General features: G+C 39.2%; 1 protein-coding gene across 3 annotated transcripts in view; it reads left to right on the forward strand.

Annotated features, from left to right (window-relative positions):
* SERPINI1 (serpin family I member 1) overlaps positions 1–26,452 on the forward strand; it is a 77,668-nt gene extending 51,216 nt beyond the window's left edge. For all 3 annotated transcript variants that reach the window (XM_008142262.3, XM_054713705.1, XM_054713704.1), the window contains exons 4-9: positions 327–521; positions 2,191–2,395; positions 11,409–11,506; positions 24,115–24,201; positions 25,791–25,880; positions 26,130–26,452. In XM_008142262.3, the coding sequence (XP_008140484.2) occupies positions 327–521; positions 2,191–2,395; positions 11,409–11,506; positions 24,115–24,201; positions 25,791–25,880; positions 26,130–26,206 (752 nt within the window). In that variant the 3' untranslated portion in view covers positions 26,207–26,452. The remainder of the gene's footprint in view (positions 1–326; positions 522–2,190; positions 2,396–11,408; positions 11,507–24,114; positions 24,202–25,790; positions 25,881–26,129) is intronic.
* The last annotated feature ends 309 nt before the right edge of the window (positions 26,453–26,761 follow it).

A 26,761-nucleotide genomic window follows, 5' to 3' on the forward strand; every position in this document is an offset into this window, starting at 1 on the left:
GTTGCAACTAGGAAGGGTTGAAGCCTGAGATTCTGTTGCAGGTAGTTCTGCAGTTGGTACACGTATCAACACTTGTGTTATTTTAGGTGGTGTGGCTATTTTAGATGCCCTTAAGCTATAATTGTGTGTGTGTGTGTGTGTGTGTGTGTGTGTGTGTGTGTGTGTAACATTTTTCTTTTGAAAGTAAGGTATTTTTAAGGTTTATTATAAATTTAGTAACGGTATAGTTTTTCTGAATCACTCTTTTGGATGGTAATTTGATAATCTTTGGTCCCCTTTCATTTCTAATTTAATATAATTTTCATCCATTTATTTTTCCTGAATAGGTCTGTTGAAAGATTTGGTATCCCCAAGAGATTTTGCAGCTGTCACTCATCTGGCCCTCATCAATGCTGTCTATTTCAAGGGTAACTGGAAGTCACAATTTAGACCCGAAAATACTAGAACCTTTTCCTTCACTAAAGATGATGAAAGTGAAGTCCAAATTCCAATGATGTACCAACAAGGAGAATTTTATTATGGTATGACATTTTGGCTCTTATTTCTCTCTTTTTGAGGTATATCAACACATTTCCTTTTTAAAATATGTTTTTATTTATTTTAGAGAGAGAGAGGAAGGGAGAGAGAGAGAGAGAAAAAAACATCGATCAGTTTCCTCCCATAAGTACCCAGACCAGGGATCGAACCCAAAACCTGGGCATGTACCCTAAAGAGGAATCGAACCAGTGACCTTTTGGTGCATAGGACGATGCTCAACCAACTGAGCCAACCAAATTTGCCACAGCTTGACAAATTTTTAAGAATGAACATGAAATATTCAGTACTTAAAGTTCTTGCCAATTTAGTTTAAACTAAATTTTCTTAGCTCCATTTTCCAAGCCTCTAATTAGATCCTGAGTGAATATTATGAATATTGTGTGCAATGACAGCTTTTCAATATGTTTCATTACTTTATAAATTTTATCACACCTACAAAGTGACTTTGTTCACATAAAAATGCTAGGGTAAGACTATTCATTTACTACAAAAAGTATTGGCTTTTGGGTGGTTTTCAGTGGTCCATATGTTTCACCCAGCTCTCGATTTGACGCCTTACAACTTTTTGAACTACAAGCATTCTTTTGAAATTTTGCTTTCACACCTGTGTATGTATGGCAAACAAAGTTATTTATTCATAGTTTCATTTATTTAGTGTCTATAATTTATGATACAATTCAGTATTCTTGCATTATTTTCAAAGATGTTTCATTAGACTTTTTAGAAGTTTTGGGTGTGAATCCTTCCTATACCCTACATTAAGCTGTAAGAGTTAGTTGTTATGCAGAAATATAATTGTAAGCTAAGTATATGTTATAACTACTAGCTTATTTTATTTACAAATACATTGTAAAAATAAAGCATTATAATCACAGGTAATCAAATTAACAATAAAAACTAGAAAGGAAAATACCATTTATTTGAGAATTGAAATGATTAATGTGAAGTTTAAGAGCCCTATATCAATTATAGGAAAATATTCACAACAAAAGCATTACTTTTTTTTGAAAAATGGGGACAATTATAAAGTTGTGGCAGGACCATTTATTTTAAAGACTACCTGAGCTTTTTATGAAAGCCTTGTCAATTTAGTTAAGTTCATAGAACACAAAGCCAATTACCTAATTTACCTAATTACCTAATCTGAAGGTGATAATCACCACAAATACATTATATAGCTATTGTAGAAAGGAATGGATTTTATTTTGGCTATGCTACCTTTGCCTCAAAACTTTTAGTTAAATAGAGTACCAAGTATTACATGGTCAATTTTTTCCTTCTTAGTAATCAGGTGGCTATTGGTAAATGTTGTATAGGATTCAGGACTTTCTTTTTCTAACCAGAACACTTCATTGTTTCTAATAATATCCTTTAAATCTATATTCATGTGAAGTCTCGTTTTAAAATATAAACTAAGTCTAGAAAACATGTTAGGACCAATGTGAACTAATTCTGGGAGTTCTAAAATAAATAAATCCTGCAGGACTTAGAATTCACTTGAATTTCATGGTCTGTTTTTAAATAAACCTTCTTTTTCTCAGATGCCTACATTTCTTATATTCTATATACTATTTTTTTAAAGTTTTAAAAAATTTAAACCTTTTATTTTAGCTTTGACATGGGCCTTTTTAATCACATTTCTTTTCTTTTTAGGGGAATTTAGTGATGGCTCCAATGAAGCTGGTGGTATCTACCAAGTCCTGGAAATACCATATGAGGGAGATGAGATAAGTATGATGCTGGTGTTGTCCAGACAGGAAGTTCCACTGGCCACTCTGGAGCCACTCCTCAAAGCACAGCTGATCGAAGAATGGGCAAACTCTGTGAAGAAGCAGAAAGTGGAAGTGTACCTGCCCAGGTGAGAGGCTCCTGTGTGACTCCCTCTGAGAGCATGGAGGGAGGGATATCAATGAAGATTCTGACCTAGGGAAACTCTTGCCATTACTTTTGAATTTTAAGTCTTGTGTTACTTTCCTCCTCCTGCTACTTGTCCTATTCTGTCTTCTCTCATCCTCCTGTTACTCCTTCTCCTCTGTTCTTCCTCCTCCTTCCCCCTCCTCCTCTTTCCCTTCTTCCTCTCATTCTTCCCCTTCTCCTTCTCCTTTATTCAAAGTACTCTTTAATTTTCCTGTGGTCCTGCCCAGAGACACAGGCTCACTTATTGATTTAGTCAATATAAAATTTACCAGCACCTAGTTTCAGATATGAGTCAATATTCTTAGCTTCATTTTAAAAGATTTTCCAATAGATTGTCTCTGAATATAATTTGCAGTGACAGTCTTCTGTATTTCATTAATATTTAAAGTTGATTATAGCTGGAAAAATAATCTCTGACATTGTTGGCAAAAGAACAAGCAAGCCCCTGTGCTATGTGCCAAGATACAACCATTAGTAAGCAGGAAGAAGCGTAAAATTCTCCCTGTGGCCAAAAGAGTAAGGTCCATACAGGGCCTTGCTGTTCTTACTACCATTCTCTTCCTCAACCCTACCTCTGGCCACTAGCACAGCAAACATCTGGTAGCATGTACTATCTGTGTGCTTGTATTTATGCCACAGGCATCATGCTCTTTTCATGCCTCTGGGTCTCTATGCATATTGTTTGCATTGACCTAAAATGCCCTCTTTACATTGCTTTGCCAGATTTATATACTTAAGCTTTAGGGTACAGCTCTGGCACCAGTTTTAGGAAGCCTTCCATGAATCCCCTGATGAGCAGTTGACCCTCACTTTGTCCTCACTTATGCATCTCCCTATTGTGACAAGACATTTATGTTACCACCCCACAATGAAATTACCCTTTTGTAAGTCTTACTTTACTTCTGTAAGTTCTTCTACAGTCAGATCTCTCCCCCATGATAGAAATGTGTTTGCAAAATGAAACCCAGCTGAAGATATTTATTCTGTCCTTGAATACCTTAAAACCTAGTAGGGGAGTGAGACCAGTTTATAAGCAACTTACAAAAAACAAGTTTATGAGCAACCATAGTGTGTAAATTCTGGACTAGAAAACAAGACATGCAAATAAACAACAGATAAACATATATGTATGTGTGTATGTGGAAGTCCAGTTCTAACATTCATTCCATATTAAGAAAATTATACAAATATGATTAAGTAATATGAGCATTGAAAAATGATAAGTAAGATATTAGTATTAAAATTGAATTACTAAACATTTATTCATATTCTAATTTTAGGAATTATTTAAAAGTTATAGCTTATATAAATGGTTTTTTTTGTTGTTTTTTTTTCAAAAAACTTAGCTGGTGTTTATTTTATGTTGATGGAGATTATTTGGAACTATAGACAGGTTTGGCTAGAAAGATATATACACCCATACATAATATATAGCCATACATTTCTTAGTCCACATATAAAAATTAAGGTATTCATATTCCAAATATTTATTTATTTTTACTTTTTGACAAAATATTAATTTTGCATAACTTTCCATGATAACACATTTATGTAGCAAGTTTCCACTATGTCTATGCTCAGGGAGAAAGAGGTAGCCAGTGAATATCTAACAAATAAAGCTAAAGCCATATAATATACATATATATGTGTGTGTGTATATATATGTATATATCCTATACAATAAAGAGGTAATATGCAAATGGACCCTCATACCATTGCATCACAAGATGGCTGCCCCTATGTTGTCACAAGATGGCTGGCAGGGGAGGGCAGTTGGGGGCAATTGGGCTGGCAGGGGAGCAATTAGGTGTCAATCAGGTGAGCAGGGGAGTGGTTAGGGGGCAATCAGGCTGGCAGGCAGAGTGGTTAGGGGCAATCAGGCAGCTAGGCAGGTGAGCAGTTAGAAGCCAGCAGTCCCAGATTGCAAGAGGGATGTCCGACGGCAATCCGAAGGGTCCCAGATTAGAGAGGGTGCAGGCTGGGTTGAGGGACAGCCCCCCCCCCAGTGCACAGATTTCGTGCACCAGGCCTCTAGTATTTATATAATTGATGTATACATACTCAATATATAAACAATATATCTTAACTCTAAAAGAATTTACTTTTGAACATTAACTAAATTTAAATATCTAAATCAGATCTAAACATCTCTTCCAGAGACCTTTATTATTAATCTTAGATTTTTCCTTGAATTTTATAATGAACTAGAGGCCCGGTGCATGAAATTCGTGCATGGAGGGGGGTTGTCCCTCAGCCCAGCCTGTACCCTCTCCAATCTGGGACCCCTCAAGGGATGTCCGACTGCCCGTTTAGGCCCGATCCCAGGGAAACGGGCAGTCGGACATCCCTAAACGGGCAGTCGGACATCCCTAAACTGGCAGTCGGACATCCCTAAACTGGCAGTCGGACATCCCTCTCACAATCTAGGACTGCTGGTTCCTAACTGCTTGCCTGCCTGCCTGCCTGATTGCCCCTAACCACTTCTGCCTGCCAGCCTGATCACCCCCTAACCACTCTGCTGCCAGCCTGTTTGCCCCCAACTTCCCTCCTCTGCCGGCCTGGTTACCCCTAACTGCCCTCTCCTGCAGGGTTGATCACCTCCAACTGCCCTCCCTTGCAGGCCTGGTCCTTCTCAACTGCCCTCCCTTGCAGGCCGGGTGCCTCCCAACTGCCCTCTCCTTGCTGGCCATCTTGTGATGGCCATCTTGTGTCCACATGGGGGCAGCTATGTTGTGTGTTGCAGTGATGATCAATCTGCATATAACTCTTTTATTAGATAGGATAGAGGTCTGGTACAGGGGTGGGGGCCAGCTGGTTTGCTATGAAGGGTGTCCTGGATCAGGGTGGGGTTCCCTTGGGGCGTGGGGCGGCCTGAGCGAGGGGTCTGTGGTGGTTTGCAGGCAGGGCACACCCCCTGGCAATGCAAGTGGAGGCCCTGGTATCTGGAATTTATTTTCCTTCTACAATTGAAACTTTGTAGCCTGGAGCGGAGCCAAGCCTGGGGCTCCCTCCGAGGCCCACAGCCATTTGTGTTGGGGTTATAATTGAAACTTTGTTGCCTTAAGCAGGTGGGCCCGGCCAGGGTGTGCGGAAAGCTTTGCTTCCCCTGTTGCCAGCGGCAACCCTGGCCTGCTCTCTCAAGCTCCATTCTGCCGCCATTTGTTTGAATTTGTTTACCTTCTATAATTGAAACTTTGTAGCTTGAGTGGAGGCTTAGGCCTGCAACAGCTGGCGGAAAGCTTGGCTTCCTCTGTTACCCAGGAAACCTTGTTCTCTGTGGCTGTAGCCATCTTGGTTTGGGTTAATTTGCATACTCGCTCTGATTGGATGGTGGGCGTGGCTTGTGGGCGTGTTGGGGGTATGGTCAATTTGCATATTTGTCTATTATTAGATAGGATTCCTCTTTATTTCCATTATTTTTATTGGTTTTTAGAGAGATAGGAAGGAGATGCATAGAAACATCCATGAGATAGAAGCATAATCGATCAGCTGTCTCCTGCACACCCCCTACTGGGGATCGAGCTCTCAACCCAGGCATGTGCTCTGACTGGAAATCAAACCTGTGACCTTTTGGTTCATGGGTCGATGCTCAACCACCGAGTCACATCAGCCGGGCATGAATTCCTTTTGATAATATGAGAATATCAGTACAGTGTTAATGCTCTCCTTATTGAATTTCATGCATTAAGTGCAACATCTCCAAATGCTTAATTCTGTGAGGATGCAAAGTTACTTAGGAGAACTGTAGCAGAATTGTAAATGAATGCTTAAATATCACATGTTCTAATTCAACCAAATTCACTAGAAAATGTGGCCTCCAGGTCCTAGCCACTGAGAAACTGAACGTGGCTGCAGAAGAAAATTAATTTTTCATATTCTAAGAGAAATTCTTCAATTATGAACTAGTTTAGCTTGCTTGCTCATATTAATGGCTGTTACTAAACTAGGCACAGCTGATTACCATGTATCCATTTCTGTAGGAATTCTGTGAACTCTCCCTCTGCATGGCTAATGCATATAGAGGGAGGCTAAATGAAAGGAAAGATAAATTTAGTTTCCCTTTTCAAGGGATTGGCTATTTTCAAATACTAATGTGTCAGTAATAATCAATGGGAAACTATCCACCCCCTCCATTTTACAGCATTAGGATCCACAAAATGTTCGATAAAGGTAATGACTTATGTGACCCAATTTTAGCAAAGGTAACATTGTTCTGATAGCTGTGTTCTAGGTTCACTCAAGTGTCTGTCTAAATGGTTTTTGTAATTTTATTCATATGGAAATTATTACCAAAAAATGCAACTTTGCATTTCTGTAATTTGACCAATTCTTGTTCTGCTTGACAGGTACTTTACTTTCTGTTATACTACATTTTATACAGAAAGCTGTAAAATGCTTTCCTTAAGAGGTATAGGGTATTTCAGGGCATTGGGGAGGAGAGATGGGACAATGACTTTTGTATTTGTGTTATCCCCCCAACAATAAATCCTACAGGAATCAGATAATAAATTAAAAGTGTATTTTTATCCAAAATACAAGAAGTCTGCTTAGAAGACGGTAAGATTGCTATAACTATGTGATATTGCCAAATCCAGTGGAATTCCACAAGGTTTGTGCACAAGCATACATTTCTAAGATTTAAATGAGATTTTCAGATAGTCTTTCAATTTACCCATGGTAGCAAAAATAGTTTGGCTAATACAGATATACTAGAGGCCTGGTGCATGAAATTTGTGTGGGGGTGGGGGTGTCCCTCAGCCCAGCCTGCACTCTCTCCAATCTGGGACCTCTTGGGAGATGTCTGACTGCCGGTTTAGGCCCAATCCTGCAGTCGGACATCCCTCTCACAGTCCGGGACTGCTGACTCCTAACTGCTCGCCTACCTGCCTGCCTGATTGCCCCTAACCCCTTCTGCCTTCCAGACAGATTGCCCCCTAACCACTCCCCTGCCAGCCTGATTGATGCCTAACTGTTCCCCTGCTGGCCTGATTGCCCACAGCTTCCCTCCCCTGCAGGCCTGGTTGCCCCTAACTACCATCCCCTGCCAGCCTGGTCCCCCCCAACTGCTCTCCCCTGCCGGCCTGATTGCCCCCAGCTGCCATGCCCTGCTGGCCTGGTCACCCCCAACTGCCCTCCCCTGCAGGCCTGGTTGCCCCCAACTGCCCTCCCCTGCCGACCATCTTGTGGCGGCCATCTTGTGATGATGTGAGGACGTGGCACGAGGACATGAGGACCACCTAGGCTTTTATTAGTATAAATATATGTGCCCTGGCCCAGAATTGAACTGTAACCTCCTGGTTCGTGGGTCCATGCTCAACCACTGAGCCACATCAGCTGGGCTCAATGTACATTTTAAATACTAGTATTTATCTTATGGGTAGTTTTATATATACTTTTCTCTAGGTACAAGCTTTAAAAACTGGTTCTAATAAACATACCTATCTTCATTACATACTCTGGCTCTTCAGTATTCACTGATGCAGCTTAGGTATAAGAAGAGTTGTCTAAAATCAAAATCCAGTATCTTAATAGTTGGAAGGCAGAGGTCCCTGGCTGTAATGTCTTTCCATTCTGACTTTTGTAGTCTCAGATTTATCATTTGTGACCCGAGAGAAATCAAAGGATATAAGTGATTCTCTGTTACTAGTATGGAGCCGGGACCCATGCTGTTATTTTGAAATGAATGCCTACTAATAAAGCACTTCAGTTTCATGTTTATAAAAGAAAACCAATGCATTAGCCATCTGATTTTGTTCTTCAACCCGAATGCTTTTTATTAGGTTCTTCTACAAAGGGTTTGCTTAGTTTCTTAATTACTTATAAATTTTATTAAAGGTAATATATACTTGTTTTTTGTAACATTTGCTCCACATATCTACTCAGTCTCTGATGCTTCTGCCCTCCACATACTTCTTCAACTTCTTCAGATAAAAAGGTGCAGATATGCCATTACATTGTATGCCTTTATTAAAGCAGGCATGCCTTTGGTATGTTTTTAAAGCAGTGTTTGGCCTTTTATTTTTAAATTCAGTGGGTGAAATATAAAATCTGCCTGCAGTTGTTTTTAAATAAACCATTGTTGTAATTATAGTGATTAGTCTTGGGGGGCTTTGCAGTCAGAAAGACCTTAGTTCATACCCTCATTTGATGACCTGTTAGCTGTATGACTAGGGCAAGTTGCTTAGCTTTGGGGGGTTCTTTTGTGGACTAGAGATAATCCCTATATCATAGGGTTGTGTGAGATTGTCATGGGGATGATTAAAGGAAATACTGTACATAAAAGGATCCACATAATGCCTGTGACATAGTAAGCACTCAGTATAAAAAAGATAATGAATATTTATATTAATATTAGTCTGTATTAAGGGGAAATATATTTTAAATGGATAATAGGTATTCTTCAATAGTTTGATGAGGAAAAGAAGAGGATGCATGAATAAATGGAAATTGTTTACATCCTGTCCTCAACTTAGGAACAACATTTTCATGATTTGATTTCACTCCACCTATGTGTTTTGTCCTATGCAGATACTACAAATATTAAAATGAAAAAAGACACTAGATTTGACTAATTTGCAGTGACAATAGCAGGGATTAATACAGCTACTTAATCAAGTTACTTCATCACCACTAAAATGCAAATATACACATCTTAACATTATAATAATGTGACTATTATACATAACGTCAATATAATAAGAACTGTTAACAGTATTGCCATTTATCACATGCCTGCTACATGCCAACACCATCATAAGACTGAGAAATCTTATTTAATCCCCTCAACAATACTATGAAGTGGATATTATTATTATTGCCATTTTCCATATGCCAAAACTGAGGCATATGGAAATTAAGGAACTTGTCCAAGTCAATCTGGCTAAATTGCTATCCTCACCGAAACAGCCAGCCTCAGAATTGTGAAACAAACAAGTTGATTTTAAGAGGTAAAAAGAATTCTGTCCTGACATCTCCCTTTCCTTTCTATTTTAGGAGAATCAGGAAAATATCATGCTACCTGGACCCCTATCCCAGTCTTGCCATTTATTTAGCTGCATGGTTTTGTCAGGTTATTTCATCTTTCTGCCCTCAGTTTCTTCTTCTTTTAACTAGGGATAATAATAATACCTACTTTAAAGGGCTGCAGTGATATTTATATTACTGTTTTTTCTACTCTTGTGACATATAGTAAGCTCCATATAAGTGATCAAAAATAAATTAATAATAATGATAATAATAAAGTACACACACAAAAACCTTAATCAAGTCATCATAATGTATTCTCCAAGATATTCCATATTTTCCTATTCATCCCCTTTTGTAGTTTTACAATAGATATCTACTTTTTGTAAAAAATAAAAGTGTTAAGTCCAAGTTAAAGTGTGGGATATAGATAAAATTGAGTACTTAGTTTAGTACGTTTGCTCTACATTTCCTTCTTTTGCTCTGATTTTTTCATAAACATAGACCTGCTAAAATTAATCACTCCTCTTGGTGTCTGTCTCATTTATAGCAATCAATCCCTTGTCACTCTTAAAACCAGAGATCAGAAGTGATGCTAATGTGACGTTTAGTGACTATCGCACTTAGCTCTGTTAAGTACACAGTCATTGCCTAAAATTTATGTTTTCATCCACATTGATCAGGAGGCACATTTAGTTCTAACTGGTTGTTTTCACTTTTTATACAAAGTATTAAGCCCTAGCCGATTTGGCTCAATGGATAGAGTGTCGGCCTGCGGACTGAAGGGTCCCAGGTTCAATTCCAGTCAAGGGCATGTACCTTGGTTGTGGGCACATCCCCAGTAGGGGATGTGCAGGAGGCAGCTGATCGATGTTTCTCTCTCATCAATGTTTCTAGCTCTCTATCCCGCTCTCTTCCTCTCTGTAAAAATCAATAAAATATATATATTTTTAAAAAGAAAGTATTAAAACCCTTTGCTTTTAACAAATGCATTTGTTTGTTAATGCAGCCATGTTTGGTCCATATCTTTTACTAGTAAGATGAGCGATACAATTCATTGGTTTGGGAGAGATTCTGTTTAGTAACAATCTGGCTTTCTGTGAAAACCATTTTTTAAATTAATGTTCTGTTTATGACCACTGTTCATATTTTTACGTTTTTAAATAATGTATTTATTTTTACAAAAATGAGGCACAATTATGTGTAATAATTCATATAGTATATTAATTATGTATACTAATTCATTGGGACAAAAAAGATCTATTATTCTTGATTTTAAAATCTCTGTATAATTATAAAAGTACAAAGTTTTTAAGATATAATATTTAACTCACTTTCATTGATTAACAATTTTTGTAGGATGCTACCATGAGAACAGGCTTATGTCCTAGAGGTTAATATAAGTGAAAACATTTATATTTTTAAATGTGATAGTTTTTATGTTTCCTTTCTGTGAGTTACATGGAGTTGAAATGCTGGATGTATTCATTATACAGCAAAACTTGACTCTTATTTAACCCATTTCATTGTGTAGGAAGTTGACCAGGATACTTAAAAGAGAATGAAGCATCTTGGGGAAATGTGTGATTAATCATTACCAGCTTAAAAAAAAACAAACAAATATATTTAGTATAGGTCAAAGGTCTTGAAAACTGTTTATGTACAAATTTTACATAGTAATATGGTAATTATTCTTGATCTCAAAACTCATTTATTCCACCATATATTATGGTCTTGTGTCCTTTTTATGTATTTTCCTACTTAATTTAATACTCTTCTGTTATATTATTCCATTTGACACCTCCCTCTTTTTATAAGCACAATCAAATACTATTTGCAGTCAAAAGCCAGTTTTAATATAATTTTCCCTCATAAAACAGGCTTTAAACATCTACATATCTAACATTTTATTCCTGTCCCAGGTAACAAGATACTGTAACGAAATACTTTAAAAATGCGGTAACTAATTTTTCCCCCCTTGTGTTCTCCAGGTTCACAGTGGAACAGGAAATTGATTTAAAAGATGTTTTGAAGGCTCTTGGAATAACTGAAGTTTTCACCAAAAATGCAAATTTGACAGCCTTGTCTGGTAGGAAACAAACACCAATTTTTTTAAAAATGTTATTTTTCCCTGGCCCTTATGGCTCGGTTGGTTGGAGCATCATCCTAATACACCGGAAGGTGGTAGATTCAATTCCCAGTCTGGGCACATACCCAGGTTGTAAATTCAATCCCCAGTCTGGGTGTGTATGGGAAGCAACCAATCGATGTTTCTCTCTCATCTCTCTCTCTTTCTCTCATGTTATTTCATAAAAGCTTTTTAAAGTGATGTTGAATTATCTATTTATTGTAGATTTCTGAGATAAAATATAGTTATTTACCAAATAAATATAATAACTATGTTTAACTTCTACAAGCAAAATTATAAATATAGTCAAAACATTAAGTTTATATTATCCTGGTCCATGTTTTATCTTTAAAAATAGGTTATAGTCTCCAGAAGACCTGTCTTATCTTTGAACTTCCCATATCATCAGATCCAATGCCTTGTAGAGTACATAATCAATAAATGTGTTGATCGAATATCTCAATATGTCCGGTAATAATAAATCATAGAGAAAAGAAAGAAGGAAGAGAGGATAAATGAGTTTCTGCTGTGAGAACTAAATACTTTTTAAAACAGTACTTAGTGAGATGATGTAAATATTATTCTAAGTCTTGGATAAAAAACATTGGTTTTGAAGAAGTAGCTTCAAAACATAGCTGGCATGTTAGATATTGAGTAATTTATTTTAAATATTCCAAGAAAAAAAATTCACTTGAATAATTTGATTAAGTTGCCCTAATTTGTTCATTGTAAAATACCGTACTATATTACTAACATTAAAGTACTTAGAACACGCAAAATCTTTTTGGAAATACCTTTAAGTAGCCAACCCCAAGATATTATCATAGGATTAAGCTACCTGTGAGTTTGAGACTCAACTTATACAATGATTGTTTTCTATCATTTCTATAAAACAGAAAATAAAAACAATCTTTTTTTAAGAGATAAAGTCAAATATATAGCAAGATAAAAGAAACTCAACATTGTAAGGCCTCTTTATATTCTATGTTTTGAACCAAATTCTCCATCTAGAGAGAGCTGAGGTGATAGAAGATTTTCTTAGCAGTTCATGAGTTGCAGGAGAGAATTTAGTTTTCTTCTCCTGAAGTAGCAACCTACAGACAATCAAGCTAGCCAAATAATAGCTTCTAAACCTGGAGTGTGAAGACCCATGGACTGAATTCACAGGTCTTCATTCCTGAAATTACACATAGTGTGCATTCCCATTGAAGAGCGGGAGAGAGAGAATACCAGGGAGGAGATAGCACATTCATTGCTTTCCATAAATTCTCAAGGAGTCTATAATCAAGAAAGCCTTGCCCTCCCAGATTTAGAACTGAGCAGACTGTTTTCTAAGCTGCACTGAACTTCCAGGAGTGAGATGATATTGATGTGTCCAATGCCACATCTTCTACCCCTTATTTAGAGAGCTTACGTGGCAAAACACTAATAAGCTTCTCCAAATGTCTGCTATGCACACGAAGGAAGTGAACGTCCTTTGAGTAAAGGTTTTCATGACTCACATCCAGCACCTGAGGTTCTGAACTCTTCAGTGAGATTGTGAAGAAGGTGGTACTGGTGGAGATGCTAAAGGTAAAGGGGGCCTTTGAACCTGAGTCAGAAATGCTTTCATGGCTCAAGCATAGTATAATCTAAAGGTCTGTGCTCCCTTTCTTAAGAACTGAGAGAATCTGTCCACCTTACTGGCCAAATTCCAACTGGATAATTGCATTCTGCTTTCCGACCATGGCTCTATTTTCAGTTTGATTAGAGATTCACTCTCACTGTCCCACCCAAACATCTAGGCCATTATTTCACACACATAGAATATCTGCTGCTTTTCAGTCCTGAGGGAGTAGCACTGCAATGGCAAGTCAATTATTGTGGTCAGCGTAGCTTAAAATTTTTGGCATATCTGGAAGGTGTATAAGGTAATGTTTAATTGCCTTTGCTGTGTACAGAGACACTAGAGCATAGATATACATTATGAATGCAGCTGGTTGGGGGATTAGAAAAAGCGGTAGGATCTTTCAGAGTTCATATTGTATCGGATATATGTGAAGTCGCTGGTTGTTTGATCAAACCTCCATCAGAACTGAATCCTTCTCAGCACCCTGCTCACTGCTGCATTTCCCGTTCCTGGCACAGGGCCGACACATCCCTGGCACAGTAGATGTTCGCTAAAGGAGCAAACGAGGGAGGGAAGGAGAGAAGAGCTTTCCTTGGGACTACGCTTACACATTTCACTTCTTGGGACATATACTCCTAAAACTTCAGTAAGAAATCCAGAATTGGGCAGCCCCAAACACTACCCTGTTCATGTCCTCAGGATAGCTTGATGAAAGATCTAAAGCCTGTATCTCAAGCTTTCAGTGGGAACTCTTTAATTCTTAAATTCCTAGTTTTGCCAGAGTCTTAGTAACCTCAGCATGCCAACCACCCCAACCAATACATCCTTTTCTTTCTTTCTTTCTTTCTTTCTTTCTTTCTTTCTTTCTTTCTTTCTTTCTTTCTTTCTTTCTTTCTTTCTTTCTTTCTTCCTTCCTTCCTTCCTTCCTTCCTTCCTTCCTTCCTTCCTTCCTTCCTTTCTCTCTCTCTCTCTCTCTCTCTCCCTCTCTCTTTCTCTCTCTCTCTTTCATATGTTAACATAAGAATCATTCATTTATTCAAAAACTATCTACTGACACAACCATAAGGCTTGCCTCTAAGCTTCCTCTAAATTCAGTACCATTTGATCCCTGCATCATTTATTTGGCACCATATGCTCTACCTTACATGGTTGTTATTGTTGTCACCTGTTGAGTTTTTTGCCTCCAAATAATGATTAAAATGTCTATGACATTTTAGTAGTAACCCCCACAAGTACCCTGGAAACTTATTAGCATATTATTACTTTATCCTTTAATGAGAATTTCATGGTGTTTAAGATATACAACATTAATTATATTCAACACCATGTCTATTTCTTTCATTTAACAACTCTGTGAAGCGGATAGTGTGAGCAAAGTACTATGTCATAAAAATCAAGAAATGATCAAGATAGCATACCTTCACTAAAGAAGCATACAGACTTGTGGAGGAGAGAACATAATCAGTTGAATTTAATAAAACACGGAGTGATAGAAATGTTTTATTGGTGCAGTGGTCCTCAACCAGGACAGTTGGCCCTCCAGGGCATATTTGCCAGCTGCTGGAGACCTTTTTGGTTGTCAAAACCGGGGAGTGTTATGCTATCTTGGGTGCAGAGGCCAGGGATGCTTTCTATAAACCTGTGATGTACATGGCATAGGACAGCCCCACAACAAGATGTTATCCAGCCCCAAATGTCAATTGTGATGAGTTGAGAAACCCTATTCAGAGAGAGCATTGTGGAAGCAGAGAGGGGGAAACATTGAAGAGCAGAATGGTAGCATTGGATCCAGAGAGGAAAGAGAATATAGGTATGTATTTAAGCTTTTATATGTATTACTATTTGTAATACTTTAAAAAATAAAATAAAATAAATGCATAATACATTTCTGAACAATGTCTTAGAAAGTAATAGCAGTAGTTGCCTCTTGAATACTGGACAGAGGTTGTTAGATATTTTAAGTGTGGAGGTTCTGTTTCACATACTGTGTACTGTTTGTTTGGAATTTTACCCCATATATGTATTATTTCTTCAATTAAGATTCTTACTTAAAAACTAGGAAATGCTTTAAAAAATAACATGCTTAATAGGTTTGTAAATTCTAAACCACCCAGAAAACAACGAGGTACTATTGTGACGCTGCTACATTCTTAAATCATGTGATAAAATATTTATCTTCAAAAATAGCAAATGTGATTTAGCCGTGGACCCAGACAACAGCAGCAGCAAGTCTACTTCACGTTCTCCTGTTTCTCGAGAAAGAGTGACTTGAGAAGCCTTTGCTAGGACCTCTTGAATCCACTCCTTTATTTTCTATTTCAAGGCATCCGCCTTCATTTCAGACTCCTATTACTGCTGTCCTAGACGATTTCAATAGCCTCCTAAATGGTTTCCAATCTCTCTTCCATTTAATCTGTCTTATCTGCCGCTTATCTACTACTGCCAAGATTAATCGCCTTAAAACTCACTCTCAGCTCCTTCCAGTTCCTGTTCACAGCCTCCCTTCAGCCTGCTGTGCACCGTCCACTGCTCAGCAGGGCATTCAGACCTCAGCTCCCTCCAGCCTTAGCTGTCTGATTCCTTATGTGTGGCTTGTGCTTCAGCCAAACTGAACACTCGCTCTGCCCCTCACATTCCCCCCGGCCCCCCACTTGATGAAATCACTCCCAACAGAAATACCTCTATAAACATCCCCAACTTTATCAAGCCACCATGATTACAACAACCAGAAGTAATCACTCCTTCAATTTTAAAATGTTCTGTCTTTGTATTTATGCCACATATCACATCTGATCTCCTCATTATGTATGCATCAGATATCACCTGACTAGAATTTGAAACTCCCAAAGATTGATCCTTATAGGTGCTTGGGAAGTGCCCGGCACTGTGCTTGCTGCTTAGGGCTTACTGAGTGAAGGCATGAGTAAGATGAGATGCTCTGTGTTTATTGTCTTTGGTTTTTTTCATCTCAATTTGATGTCCATTGTTTTTGACGCTAATTTCATTAACATATAGCATAGTAAAGACTCATACAATAAACATGGACTCTAGAGGGTTGCCAAGAATCATTTTCTTCTCAGGCTCGATTTCAAATGCTCATCTAGTTGCAGTGAGGATCCTGTTATAGAGTAGGGCTATTTTGTAATGGAAACGAGTAACTGTCAGTATTTGGGTTAATAGATAATCCTCTTGGAAGGTGTAAGGAAGGAAAAAGTGACTACTAAATCTTTCAGCATAAAGTACAAGTGTTAATAAAGGAGCCAATAAAATACAGGAGTTAAGAAGACACAGAAAAAGCCATATTCAGGTCAGACTCCAGTGCTTAGATTTATGCTGGACTGACTCTTCCCTCCTGCCCTGGTTTGTTCTCTTTCTCCTTGCACCTATAAGCCAGAGGGCTGTATTTCTCCTCTGGTGCCATCATTCCGTGTCCATGCCTGCTTTCTTCCCCAGACTCCTGCAGCAGTTATCACACTTGAACTTCCTGCCCCTACCTTTTTGCTCATCTGATTCACCTTTCACAGCTGCTGCTGCAGGTATGTTCTAAAACCAAAGCAGACATGTTCCATTACTTCTGGACAAAGCCTCTCTCTCTAGCATCCTGGCACAAACTCTTAAGATCAGGTGTATCCCCGCCACTCCCCAAATCCTCATAAGCCAGGCTCCAGCTGGACCTTTAGGTCATCCCCACTGCTTATCTCACTTTGTAAGTATAATCCTCTGCCTGGAATGCCCTTGTCCCCTCCTCTGACTTTCACTCATCTGCTATTCTTCAAGAACCAGCCCAAATGTCAAGGCCTCGCAGAAGCGTCCACTGATATCTCGATCCCTTCCTAGATGATTGAAGTTCCCTCATCTGGACTCTCATAATGCAAAGTTTTTCTTAGATTGTTTGTTACATGCCTGTCTCTGTCTCTAGCCTTGGAGCTCCTCAGTAGCAGAGTCTACACTGAGTGGCCAGATTATTATGCTCTCTGAACGCATAATAATCTGGCCACTCTGTGTGTGTGTGTGTGTGTGTGTGTGTGTGTGTGTATTTAGAGGCCCAGTGCATGAATTCGTGCATGGGTGGGGTCCGGCCAGCCTGGCCAGGGGCAGGGGACATAGGCGGTTGGCTGGCCTGCCTGCTGGTCGAACAACTCCTGGTCGAGGGGACAATTTGCATATTAGCCTTTTATTATATAGGATATACACTGAGTGGCCAGATTATTATGTGTTCAGAGATCCTAATAATCTGGCCACTCGGTGTATGTCATAGACTCTTTCTATCTTCAGAACCCAGCACGGAGTAGGGCCCAGCATAGATGCAGGATGGGTGTGTGCTATGAGGGGATGGTGCTCGACTGGCTTGCTCCGGGGTGGGGGCTTCTCTCAAACCTCCAGCCCTGCTCACTCCCCACATTCCAGCCACACAATCCTTCTTTTGAGTCCTTGAACACCCCTGGTTTGTATGTGTCTCTGCACTGGAAACCCTATCGTCAGGGCTTCCCATGGCTGACTCCTTTGTATTCTTAGATCTCAGCTCAAATTGACCTTCTTGGACATGCCTTTCTTAATGCCCTATGTCAGGTAGCTCCTCTCCCCTGCCCTTGTCACTGGCCAACACATCACCTAATCTTATTTCTTAATTACACTTCCCACACCCTGAAAGTGTGATCATTTATTGATTTGCTTTTTAATTGCCCTTGTCATTTGATGTCTGCTTTTGCCCATGAGGAAGAAACTGTTTAGTTCACCATGGTATAACCAGTGCATCAACAATGGCTGACACATAGGAAGTGCTTAGTACATGAATGAATGAGTGAATGAATGAATGAATATTTGCTTGTCTGTAATGAAATCCATCCAGTAAAACAAACACTATTCCTACCTTGAAGGAGCTCAAATTCTAGGAACCTTTCTAAAGTTCATGGGTGGGGCTAAAGCTAAAATTATCTTAGTAACTAAAATATTTAGCTTTTGGTCCTGTTATGGAATGCTCTTGGTTTTGTTATTTTTAGCATGTCCTGATGACGCAGAAATCTATTTAAACTGTCTGTGTTTAGGAACCGTGCCACAAAGGAAGTAGCGGCATCCACATGCATGATGGCCATCCTGCCAGCATTATGTTAATCACAGATACTTAGAGCCTTTTGGGGCCCCGCACAATACCTCTTACAAATAGGGTACCTGGTAAATATTTGCTTGATGACTGAATGAATGCCTGAGTATTTTGCCCCGCTGTCTTTAGAAGAGCTTGAATTATTGCCCAGCTCTCCTCTGGGGAAGCTAGGCTTTGCTGGCCCAGTTCCCGTCGAATCCGTGTGAAAAGCCTGGCTCCACTCTGCCCGGAGGAAAGTAGGACCAGCCATTTGGCAGCAATGCTGCTGTGGCCAGAAGGAGAAGACTGCTTGGGGCCAGCGTATGGATTTTTATTTTTTTTGGTGGGTCTGTTCGTTTTGGATTTATTTATTTTCTTTTTTGGAGAAGAGTTATCTTTTCTCAAACCAATAAGATGAGCTCATCAGTGTAAAATAGATCTCTTTAGTTCCCCTCATGTTCTGATTCATCAAATATCTGAGTGCTTACTTGGTGCCTGGGAGTGTGAAAGAAACTATAGATAGAAGATGAATAGAATAGACAGGGTCCAGGCCCTGGAGGAGTAACTGAATGGCTTCGCGGGAAAGATGGCCTGATGGACACTATTACAGGACCAGGAGCAAAACTGGAGGGCAAGCATAGGAAGCTGTTAATGTGCCTGTATCCCTGCGTGACCTAATCTCCTCCTAAAATTTGGTGACAGCAGACACATTCTTGCTTAAACCACTTTCAGCCCTCATTTTATTTTGATACGACTGCTTGAAGTTTGTCCCAAGAGAAACAAATTCATTTTCTCTTTTTTTCCTCCATGTCTGTGATGTGATTTCTTATTTGTTACATTTTCTCCTTCTCGTGTTTCCAAACGAGTACTGTTTCTCTGAAGGTTAAGTGTCCTGAGGTCCCGTGTACATCGGCAGACCTTTGATGTCCATCACGCAGCAGTTAATCACCCCTGGGAGTCAGAACAGGGGACTGAATCTTTCTTTTCAGTCTTTGAAATGTATATGATGACACTGGTCTATTGGATGCCATCCCCCTTGCTCTTCTACTCGATTAGATTTTTAAGTTCCTTAGTGTGTGTGTGTGTGTGTGTGTGTGGTCTTTGTATTCTTCCCCTCTGCTGCTGTTCTCCATCAATTTTCCTAGAGCATCTACTTTGGATTAGGTGTTTTACCGGACAACAAAGGTTAAAGGAGCTTTTGGGGAAGCAAAGACACAAAATCGGTAAGTGTAGCGCCTCAGGCTATGGCAGTTTAAATAAACTGGAGCACAGTGTATGGAGTAAAGAATGAAGCAGCGGTAACCTCATGGAGGACCTCCTATTGCATACTGAGCAGGTAGGTGACACACTGAAGGCGAGGTGGGAGGCAGCACAAGCAGGAGAGGGGTTTAGCAGGGATTGGCATAAATTGGTTGCATTTGATAAGGTCGTACCAGAGGAAGCTCTGATGTGAACTCGAGAAAGTTAGTGCTGTTCATGACACGTGATATCCTTTGAAACTCGTTTGAAAAGGTATTTCTATACCTTGCTGGGTTTAATTTTCTGATTAACACACACACACACACACACACACACACACACACACACACACACACAGCCCAGCCTGCGTGGCTCAGTGTTTGAGCATCGACCCATGAACCAGGAGGTCATGGTCCAGGTCAGGGCACATGCCCAGTGTGCAAGAAGCAGCCAATCAATGATTCTCTCTCTTCATTGATGTTTCTATCTCTCTCTCCCTCTCCCTTGCTCTCTGAAATCAATAAAAATATATGTAAAAAGCAAAACAAACACATAGCTCCATGTTAATAGGTGAGTTTGGTTATTTATTTTTCCTTAGACTGCCCCTTGCTCAATTTTAATAGCAAGGTAAGACTCTCTGTAGATGACTTAGATTACTTGTATTCTTTTTCTAGCATCTAAAATGTTGTTTTTAACAGAAATTTTTATCTGTTCCTTGAAGGTTTGATTAAAATCACCCAGAAAACCATTTAGGCGTGGAGTCTAATTTTGAGGATGGGGGAAATTTTTGTCTACTGATTCAACTAGTACTTTAATGGTTACTGGATTATTCAGACCTTCTGTTTTTTTTTCCTTGGTTCAATCTTACAATTTATACATTACCATAAAAAGTGTCCAGCTGATGGCAAACCTGTTCAAAATTATCTGCATACAAAAGCACAAAAATTTTGGGAGGAAAATGGAAATATTATGTCTTATTTGTGGAGGTGGGTTCACAGATGTAAACATCCTCAAAACTTGCCAAACTGTGTATTGTAAATAGATACAGTTTATAGTAAATAAAGTACATCTCATAAAGTTGGTTAGCATTTATCTGTAGGAAATTATACATAGTATTTTTGTGATTCTTTAAAATTCTCATCTGTATCTTTAGATATGTTCTCTTTTTGTGTTAATGCTGTCTTCTTCATGCATCTTATTAAAGACTAGAGGCCCGGTGCATGAAATTCGTGCATGGGTGGGGTCCCTAGGCCTGGCCAGCGATTAGGACTGATCAATTTCCCCACCTCCCTGCCTCCCCCCTTCCTCATTCCTCACTGCCTGTGTCCACTGCCACCCACCCCTGGTTCCCCATTCCAGCCCAGGGCCCAGCCCCGATCAGGTGATCGGGACCTACCGGCAGGGGGGGAAGGGGCTGGGAGGTTGGCTGGTAGGCCTCGATCAGGAGGGGCTGGGGGTAGGGGCCAACTGCCACCACAGCTGGTAGGTGGCAGACCGATCGGAGCCTGCCTGCCGGGGGGAGGGACAGGGAAGGGACTTAGGAGGTTGGCCACTGGCCCCAAGGAGGAAGCCAGACCTGGCCCCCCGGGAAAGAGGCCGCGTCCACCGCCACCACCAACCCCTGGTTCCCCATCCCAGCCTGGGGGCCTGGCCCCAATCGGGAGGGACTGGGACATTGGCTGGGCAGGCCCCATTGGCAATCAGGGCCTGCGGGCTGGGGGCAGCTCCTGTGTTGAGCATCTGCCCCCTGGTGGTCAGTGCACATCGGTCATTCTGATCATCCTGGTCATTCCAGTTGTTTGGTCATAATGGTCCCTTAGGCTTTCATAGATAGATAGATAGAGATAGATAGATAGATAGATAGATAGATAGATAGATAGATGCATTTCATTATCTTTTTACATAACATTCTCTTGCAAGAACCCTCAGCATCCTTGTTTTTTTGATCTTTCTGTCACAGTACCTAGCAGTGTCCCTCCCCTCGCCAGCAGTTTGTGTGGGTAACTGAGAGCATATGAGAGATTCGGTGACTAGAAAAGGTACACTTAGGACATAGGTCAGAGTTGAAGGGGTAAAGGGGCAATATTCCTTCTTTCAAGATGCCTTGTACAGCCGGCAGATCAGGCTCAGGAGCTACTGGAGGCGCTTTCCTCTGGGTGAATTGGTATGGCTGACATACCATACGGTGTCGTTGAGAACTCCCCTCAGTATTTGAAGAGGACTTAGCTGGCAATGTGGACACTCATTACCATTTAGGAACTGGGTTCTGTCCCTTTTGCATTTAGGGCCATAATGTTGGCTCTTGGTGAATGACCTTCCCTTCACTGTCAGACTGATGAGTATGGGCAGCAGAGTCTGAAAATAGTACGGCATCAGTTAACTGCTGATATAGTTTACTGTTTCTTTTTATTTGTTAAAGAAAACAATGAGTCTTTTAGATTTGAGAGAGCTAATTATACTTGTTTAACTAAAAACTTTATTGCTTTTTTATTTTTCTTCCAGTCATCAAATGCATTCTAGAAGAAGATAGCATAGTATTTGAGATGGACTAAGTCATAATTCAGTGCTTATATGAATCTAAATATGAGCTAAAGAAGTAACATCCCTATTAAAAGTATGTGCAGAGATGTCACTCAGTTGTCTTGGGACTTATTCGAAATAAGCAGGTGCTGTGTAACAGATGTACCCAAAATGTTGCTGAACATCATTCCCCATCCATTTAAGACATTTGTGATTTTGAAAAGAAAATGTACATAGGACTTGGTTACTTATAAAATCTTACTAAACAGCCTAATGAGAAATCAATTGCGCTTTTACTGAATGGTGCTGGGCATCAGCAACAAAGTTATTTATCTTAAGTTTGAACCAGACCTCCTGCAATTGGGAAAACAGAGGGTGGGGTACAAACTTGAGTAATTCTTTATCTTGCTTCCTTGGGCTATGCTTTATTTTTGTATTTCAGGCACCGTTTTGTTTTGTTTAATCTTGGGGAAAATTGGATTCCCAAGGTTGGAAGCTATTGTCTTGTATAGTTTGCTAGGGCTGCCATAATGAAGTACCACAGACTGAGTGGCTTGAACAATGGACATTTATTTTCTCACAGTTCTGGAGACTGGAAGTCTGGGATCAAGGTGCCTTGAGGGTGGGTTTCTTCTGCGTCCTCCTTCCTTGGCATGTAGATGGCTGCCTTCTCCCTATGGCTTCACATGTTGTCAAGGTTTTCCAGAGAAACAGAACCAATAGGAAAAATCTCTGTCTCTCATGTATGTATGTATGTATGTATGTATGTGTATGATGTACATATGTATTTTACTACTCCCTATCGAAAGAGAGATAAAGAAAAAGAATGGGAGGAGGAGAAGAAGAGGAAGAAAAAGGGAGAGAGAGAGAGAGAGAGAGAGAAGAGAGAGAGAGAGAGAGAGAGAGGAGAGAGAAAGAGAGAGGAGAGAGAAAAGAAAGAGTTATTTTAAGGAATTGGCTCACACAGTGTGCAGACTTTGGGAATTCACAATATAAAGGATAAGCTGGCAGACTGGAGACCCAGAGGAAAGTTTCAGTTCCAGTCCAAAGGCAGTAGTCTGGCAGATTTCCTTCCTACTCAGAGGAGGTCAGTCTTTGGTCTAGTAAGGCCTTTAGCTGGTTGGATGAGACCTACCCACATGATGAGGGTAGTTTGCTTTACTCGAAGTCCACCCATATAAATGTAAGTCTCATCTAGAAAACCTCTCCACAGAAATGTCCCGAATATGTTTGGCCAAATATCTGGGCATCGTGGCCCAGCCAAGTTGATATGTAAAATTAACCATCATTCCCTCTGTACCTATCTGTGTCCACATTTCCTCTTCTTAAAAGGGCACAGTAATATTTGTTTAACCTCATTTTAACTTGAGTCTATCTCTAAATATAGTTACATTCTGAAATCTTGCAGATTAGGACTTCAACATATGAATTTTGAGAGAACACAATTCAGCAGATTACAGCCATTAATTTAAAAGTAAGTGTATATAGAAAGACAATTGGAAGGCAAAAACAGTCCCCTTAATACTGAAAATGTGTTATTTCCTCTGACTTTAGGGTAATCCTCAGATAAACCAATGAACTGATATGGAAAGTAACTTCTTTATGTATTCACATTTATACAACTTAGAAATCGTTTTTATTGTTCTTTGCTGAAGATATTTACATTACTATAGTAATTAGAGATTAGGTTTTTTTAAAATCTCATATTTTGGTTATATCTGGATTTCTACCTGTTTTCACTTGTGTTTTTAAACTTTAAGTTAGAATGCAACATGTAAGATATTTTTATATTGAGCTATGAACTAATTTGAAGTTGCTATCCAAGCAGAGCCACTTTCTACTTTCTCTGACTATACAGAAAATAAACAATGGGAAAATTACCAACAAAAATGAAGGGAAAAAGAGACTATAAAATGAGGACTAATCAGAATACACATCTTTGATGGTTCTCTCAAATCGTAAATATAACCTTACAATGTTATCTAAGTTTGATACAATTATGTTTATGTACTATATCAGTATAGTATGTCTCTTATACTTTTCAAATCTTTTGAACTAAAGAGTTAAAGGCTTTCCTGTCTCTGACACTGAAGAAATGCTTCTGTCCTCTCTTTTCTGCAGATAACAAGGAGATTTTCCTTTCCAAGGCAATTCACAAGTCCTTCATCGAGGTGAATGAAGAGGGCTCGGAGGCTGCTGCCACCTCAGGTGCCCAGTTGTTCTCTCCAATCGCCTCACCATTTTTAGATTTGTATTTTTGAAGCAGTCATGGGTGGGGTGCGGGGGTCATTTTCAGACTGGCTCGGCTCTCACTTGGAAGTCTAGCTAATGCTGAACCAGCTAGAAATTTCTAAGTAGGCTACGAAGCGTGCACTCACTCCAGGGCCCCACCCACGGTAGTTCCCATGTCCCGTTTTCTCGCTAATAAATGAGCTCAGGGCATTGTCAGCTCTGTAGGATAGATTTTCCTGCTGTGCTGCTGTTTCACTATCTTAAATTTTTCCCTGCTGCCCATTTAAACATTTTTCTTCCTACCTAATTACTTGTGGAAATTAGTTTATAATTTTGTCAGTGAAAAGTTTTGATTTTTGCTCAGCCAGTGTTGCCCAGTGGTTGAGCATCGACCTATGAACCAGGAGGTCACGGTTCACTTTGAGGTCAGGGTTCAACTCCCAGTCAGGGCACATGCCCTGGTTATTAGCTCGATCCCTACTAGGGGGCATGCAGGAGGCAGGCGATGAATGTTTCTCTCTCCTTGATGTTTCTTTCTCTCTTCCTCTCTCTGAAATCCATAAAAAATATATATATTTTTAAAAAGTTTTTATTTTAAAAGCACACACATAAACAAGAGTATCTGATAGAATGTAATAAGTCATTTTAACTAAATAATAATACCAATGAAATAATAATTGTAAATCAGTAATCAAGGAATTTGACATAAACCATGTGTCCAGAGCAAAATGGCAAAGATCCTTGGTCATTTCGATGATTCTGACTTCCCTAGTTAAATGAGAATTGCCTTTTTTTCTCTCCTTTTATTTGGTTGGCTTTGTTTCCAAATGTAATATTAAGTTTGCATACATTATTTCTACCTTTGCATAAATTTGTCCATTTGAAGGATAGCAGGAGTTGAAACAGCCTTTTCAGGAGGAAATAGAAACACCGTAGTCTCAGGCATCAAGAAAGTTTAACACTTACATAATTTAATAGTGACCTTTTCTGACAATTGAAACACGCAGCAGCAAGTATAAAGCTATCATTTATAATAAGGATCTCAGGGAAACAGTTTCCCAGCTGTAGGAAACACAGGGAGTCTCTCGCTGCTCTGTTTCCCCTTTAATCACTGCCATTCTGGCCACTTACTAGAAGCCTGGGGATTTGATATGTAAAAAAGACCCATTTCAGACTAAAGAAATAATAATTTGAGAACATAAAAAAAAAACCTCTTAGTTTTTTTTAGTTTTTTTTCTTCTCTCTTCTTTTAACTGAAAGATCATTTTAGTAAAGACGTAAGTATTTATCTGTGACTGAGACTAAAAGTTTTATAAGGGCAGAATAAATTGTCCTATTATTTTTTTGGTGGGGTAGGGATAAGAAACTGTGTGGTGTGTGTGGGCTGTGTGTGTGTTCCAAGTCAAGTTGAAATGTTAGCACCTTTATAATTTTTCTCTCTTTAAGTCTTTAAAATCGTGTTTCCTGTAAACCATTGCCTTTGCATTAAATATAGATGGTTTGGAGAAATTACTCATTAGTTCCTGCACATCGCAGACATGTAATTACCTTCTCTCTGCACTTAGGAATGATTGCCATTAGTAGGATGGCTGTGCTGTATCCTCAAGTGATTGTCGACCATCCATTTTTCTTTCTTATCAGGAATAGGAAAACAGGTAAGTCTGTTATGAGAACAGAACTTTTTTAATAGGCTAAAGAGAAATAATTTCTTAAAATTGATAATATTTCCCCACATTGTTTATTGGATAATTTCTAATGTCTAAGTGATATTTGAAAATAACATATTTTCATTTTTAGAATATTGCTTGTTGTAAGAAAGAAGATAAATGAATATCCCCCTTTTAAACATAAATATCTTTTTTTGTTGTTTATTCCCTTTTTTGTTCACTTCCAACCCAATGCAGGAACAATCCTGTTCATGGGACGAGTCATGCATCCCGAAACAATGAACACAAATGGACATGATTTCGAGGAACTTTAAATCATTTTGCTTAAATAACGAGAAAAATAGTAACTAAGCACATTATGTTTGCAACTGGCATATGTTTAAGATTTGTGTTTTACAGTATAGCTTAAGATAATATTTAGAATAACTCCAGATAAAAACAATGTATGTAAATTATAAGCCAACTTGTCAAGGAATGTTATCAGTATTACTGAGGTAACAGTCTTGTCATGTCATTGTGTTTGTTGTGCTGGTGTTTAAAATAAAAGTACATAGTGAACATGTGAACAGGTCCGCTTTTTATTTCAGAAGTTGCATAAAAATCCCTCTGGATGAAATTTGGAAACAGTGAGTTTTCCAAATTTAAGACAAGGACATCTTAAATCTTTTATCATCAGGCAGACTCAAGGCACCAAAGTCAATGAGCGCTGCACACTAACATATAACAAGCAGTAACAAGAGACAGGTGCTTCACAAAAATTCGGATGGTTTTTTCTCTGAAGACGGTATATAGTGTAATATAGAAGACAAAGCTTGTTAGAAAGAAAAATAGGGCTATGCAAACCCAGCGCTTACAGCTATGGTTTATTG

This window comes from Eptesicus fuscus, chromosome 3 (genome assembly GCF_027574615.1).
Source record: "Eptesicus fuscus isolate TK198812 chromosome 3, DD_ASM_mEF_20220401, whole genome shotgun sequence".
NCBI classification, from domain to species: domain Eukaryota; kingdom Metazoa; phylum Chordata; class Mammalia; order Chiroptera; family Vespertilionidae; genus Eptesicus; species Eptesicus fuscus.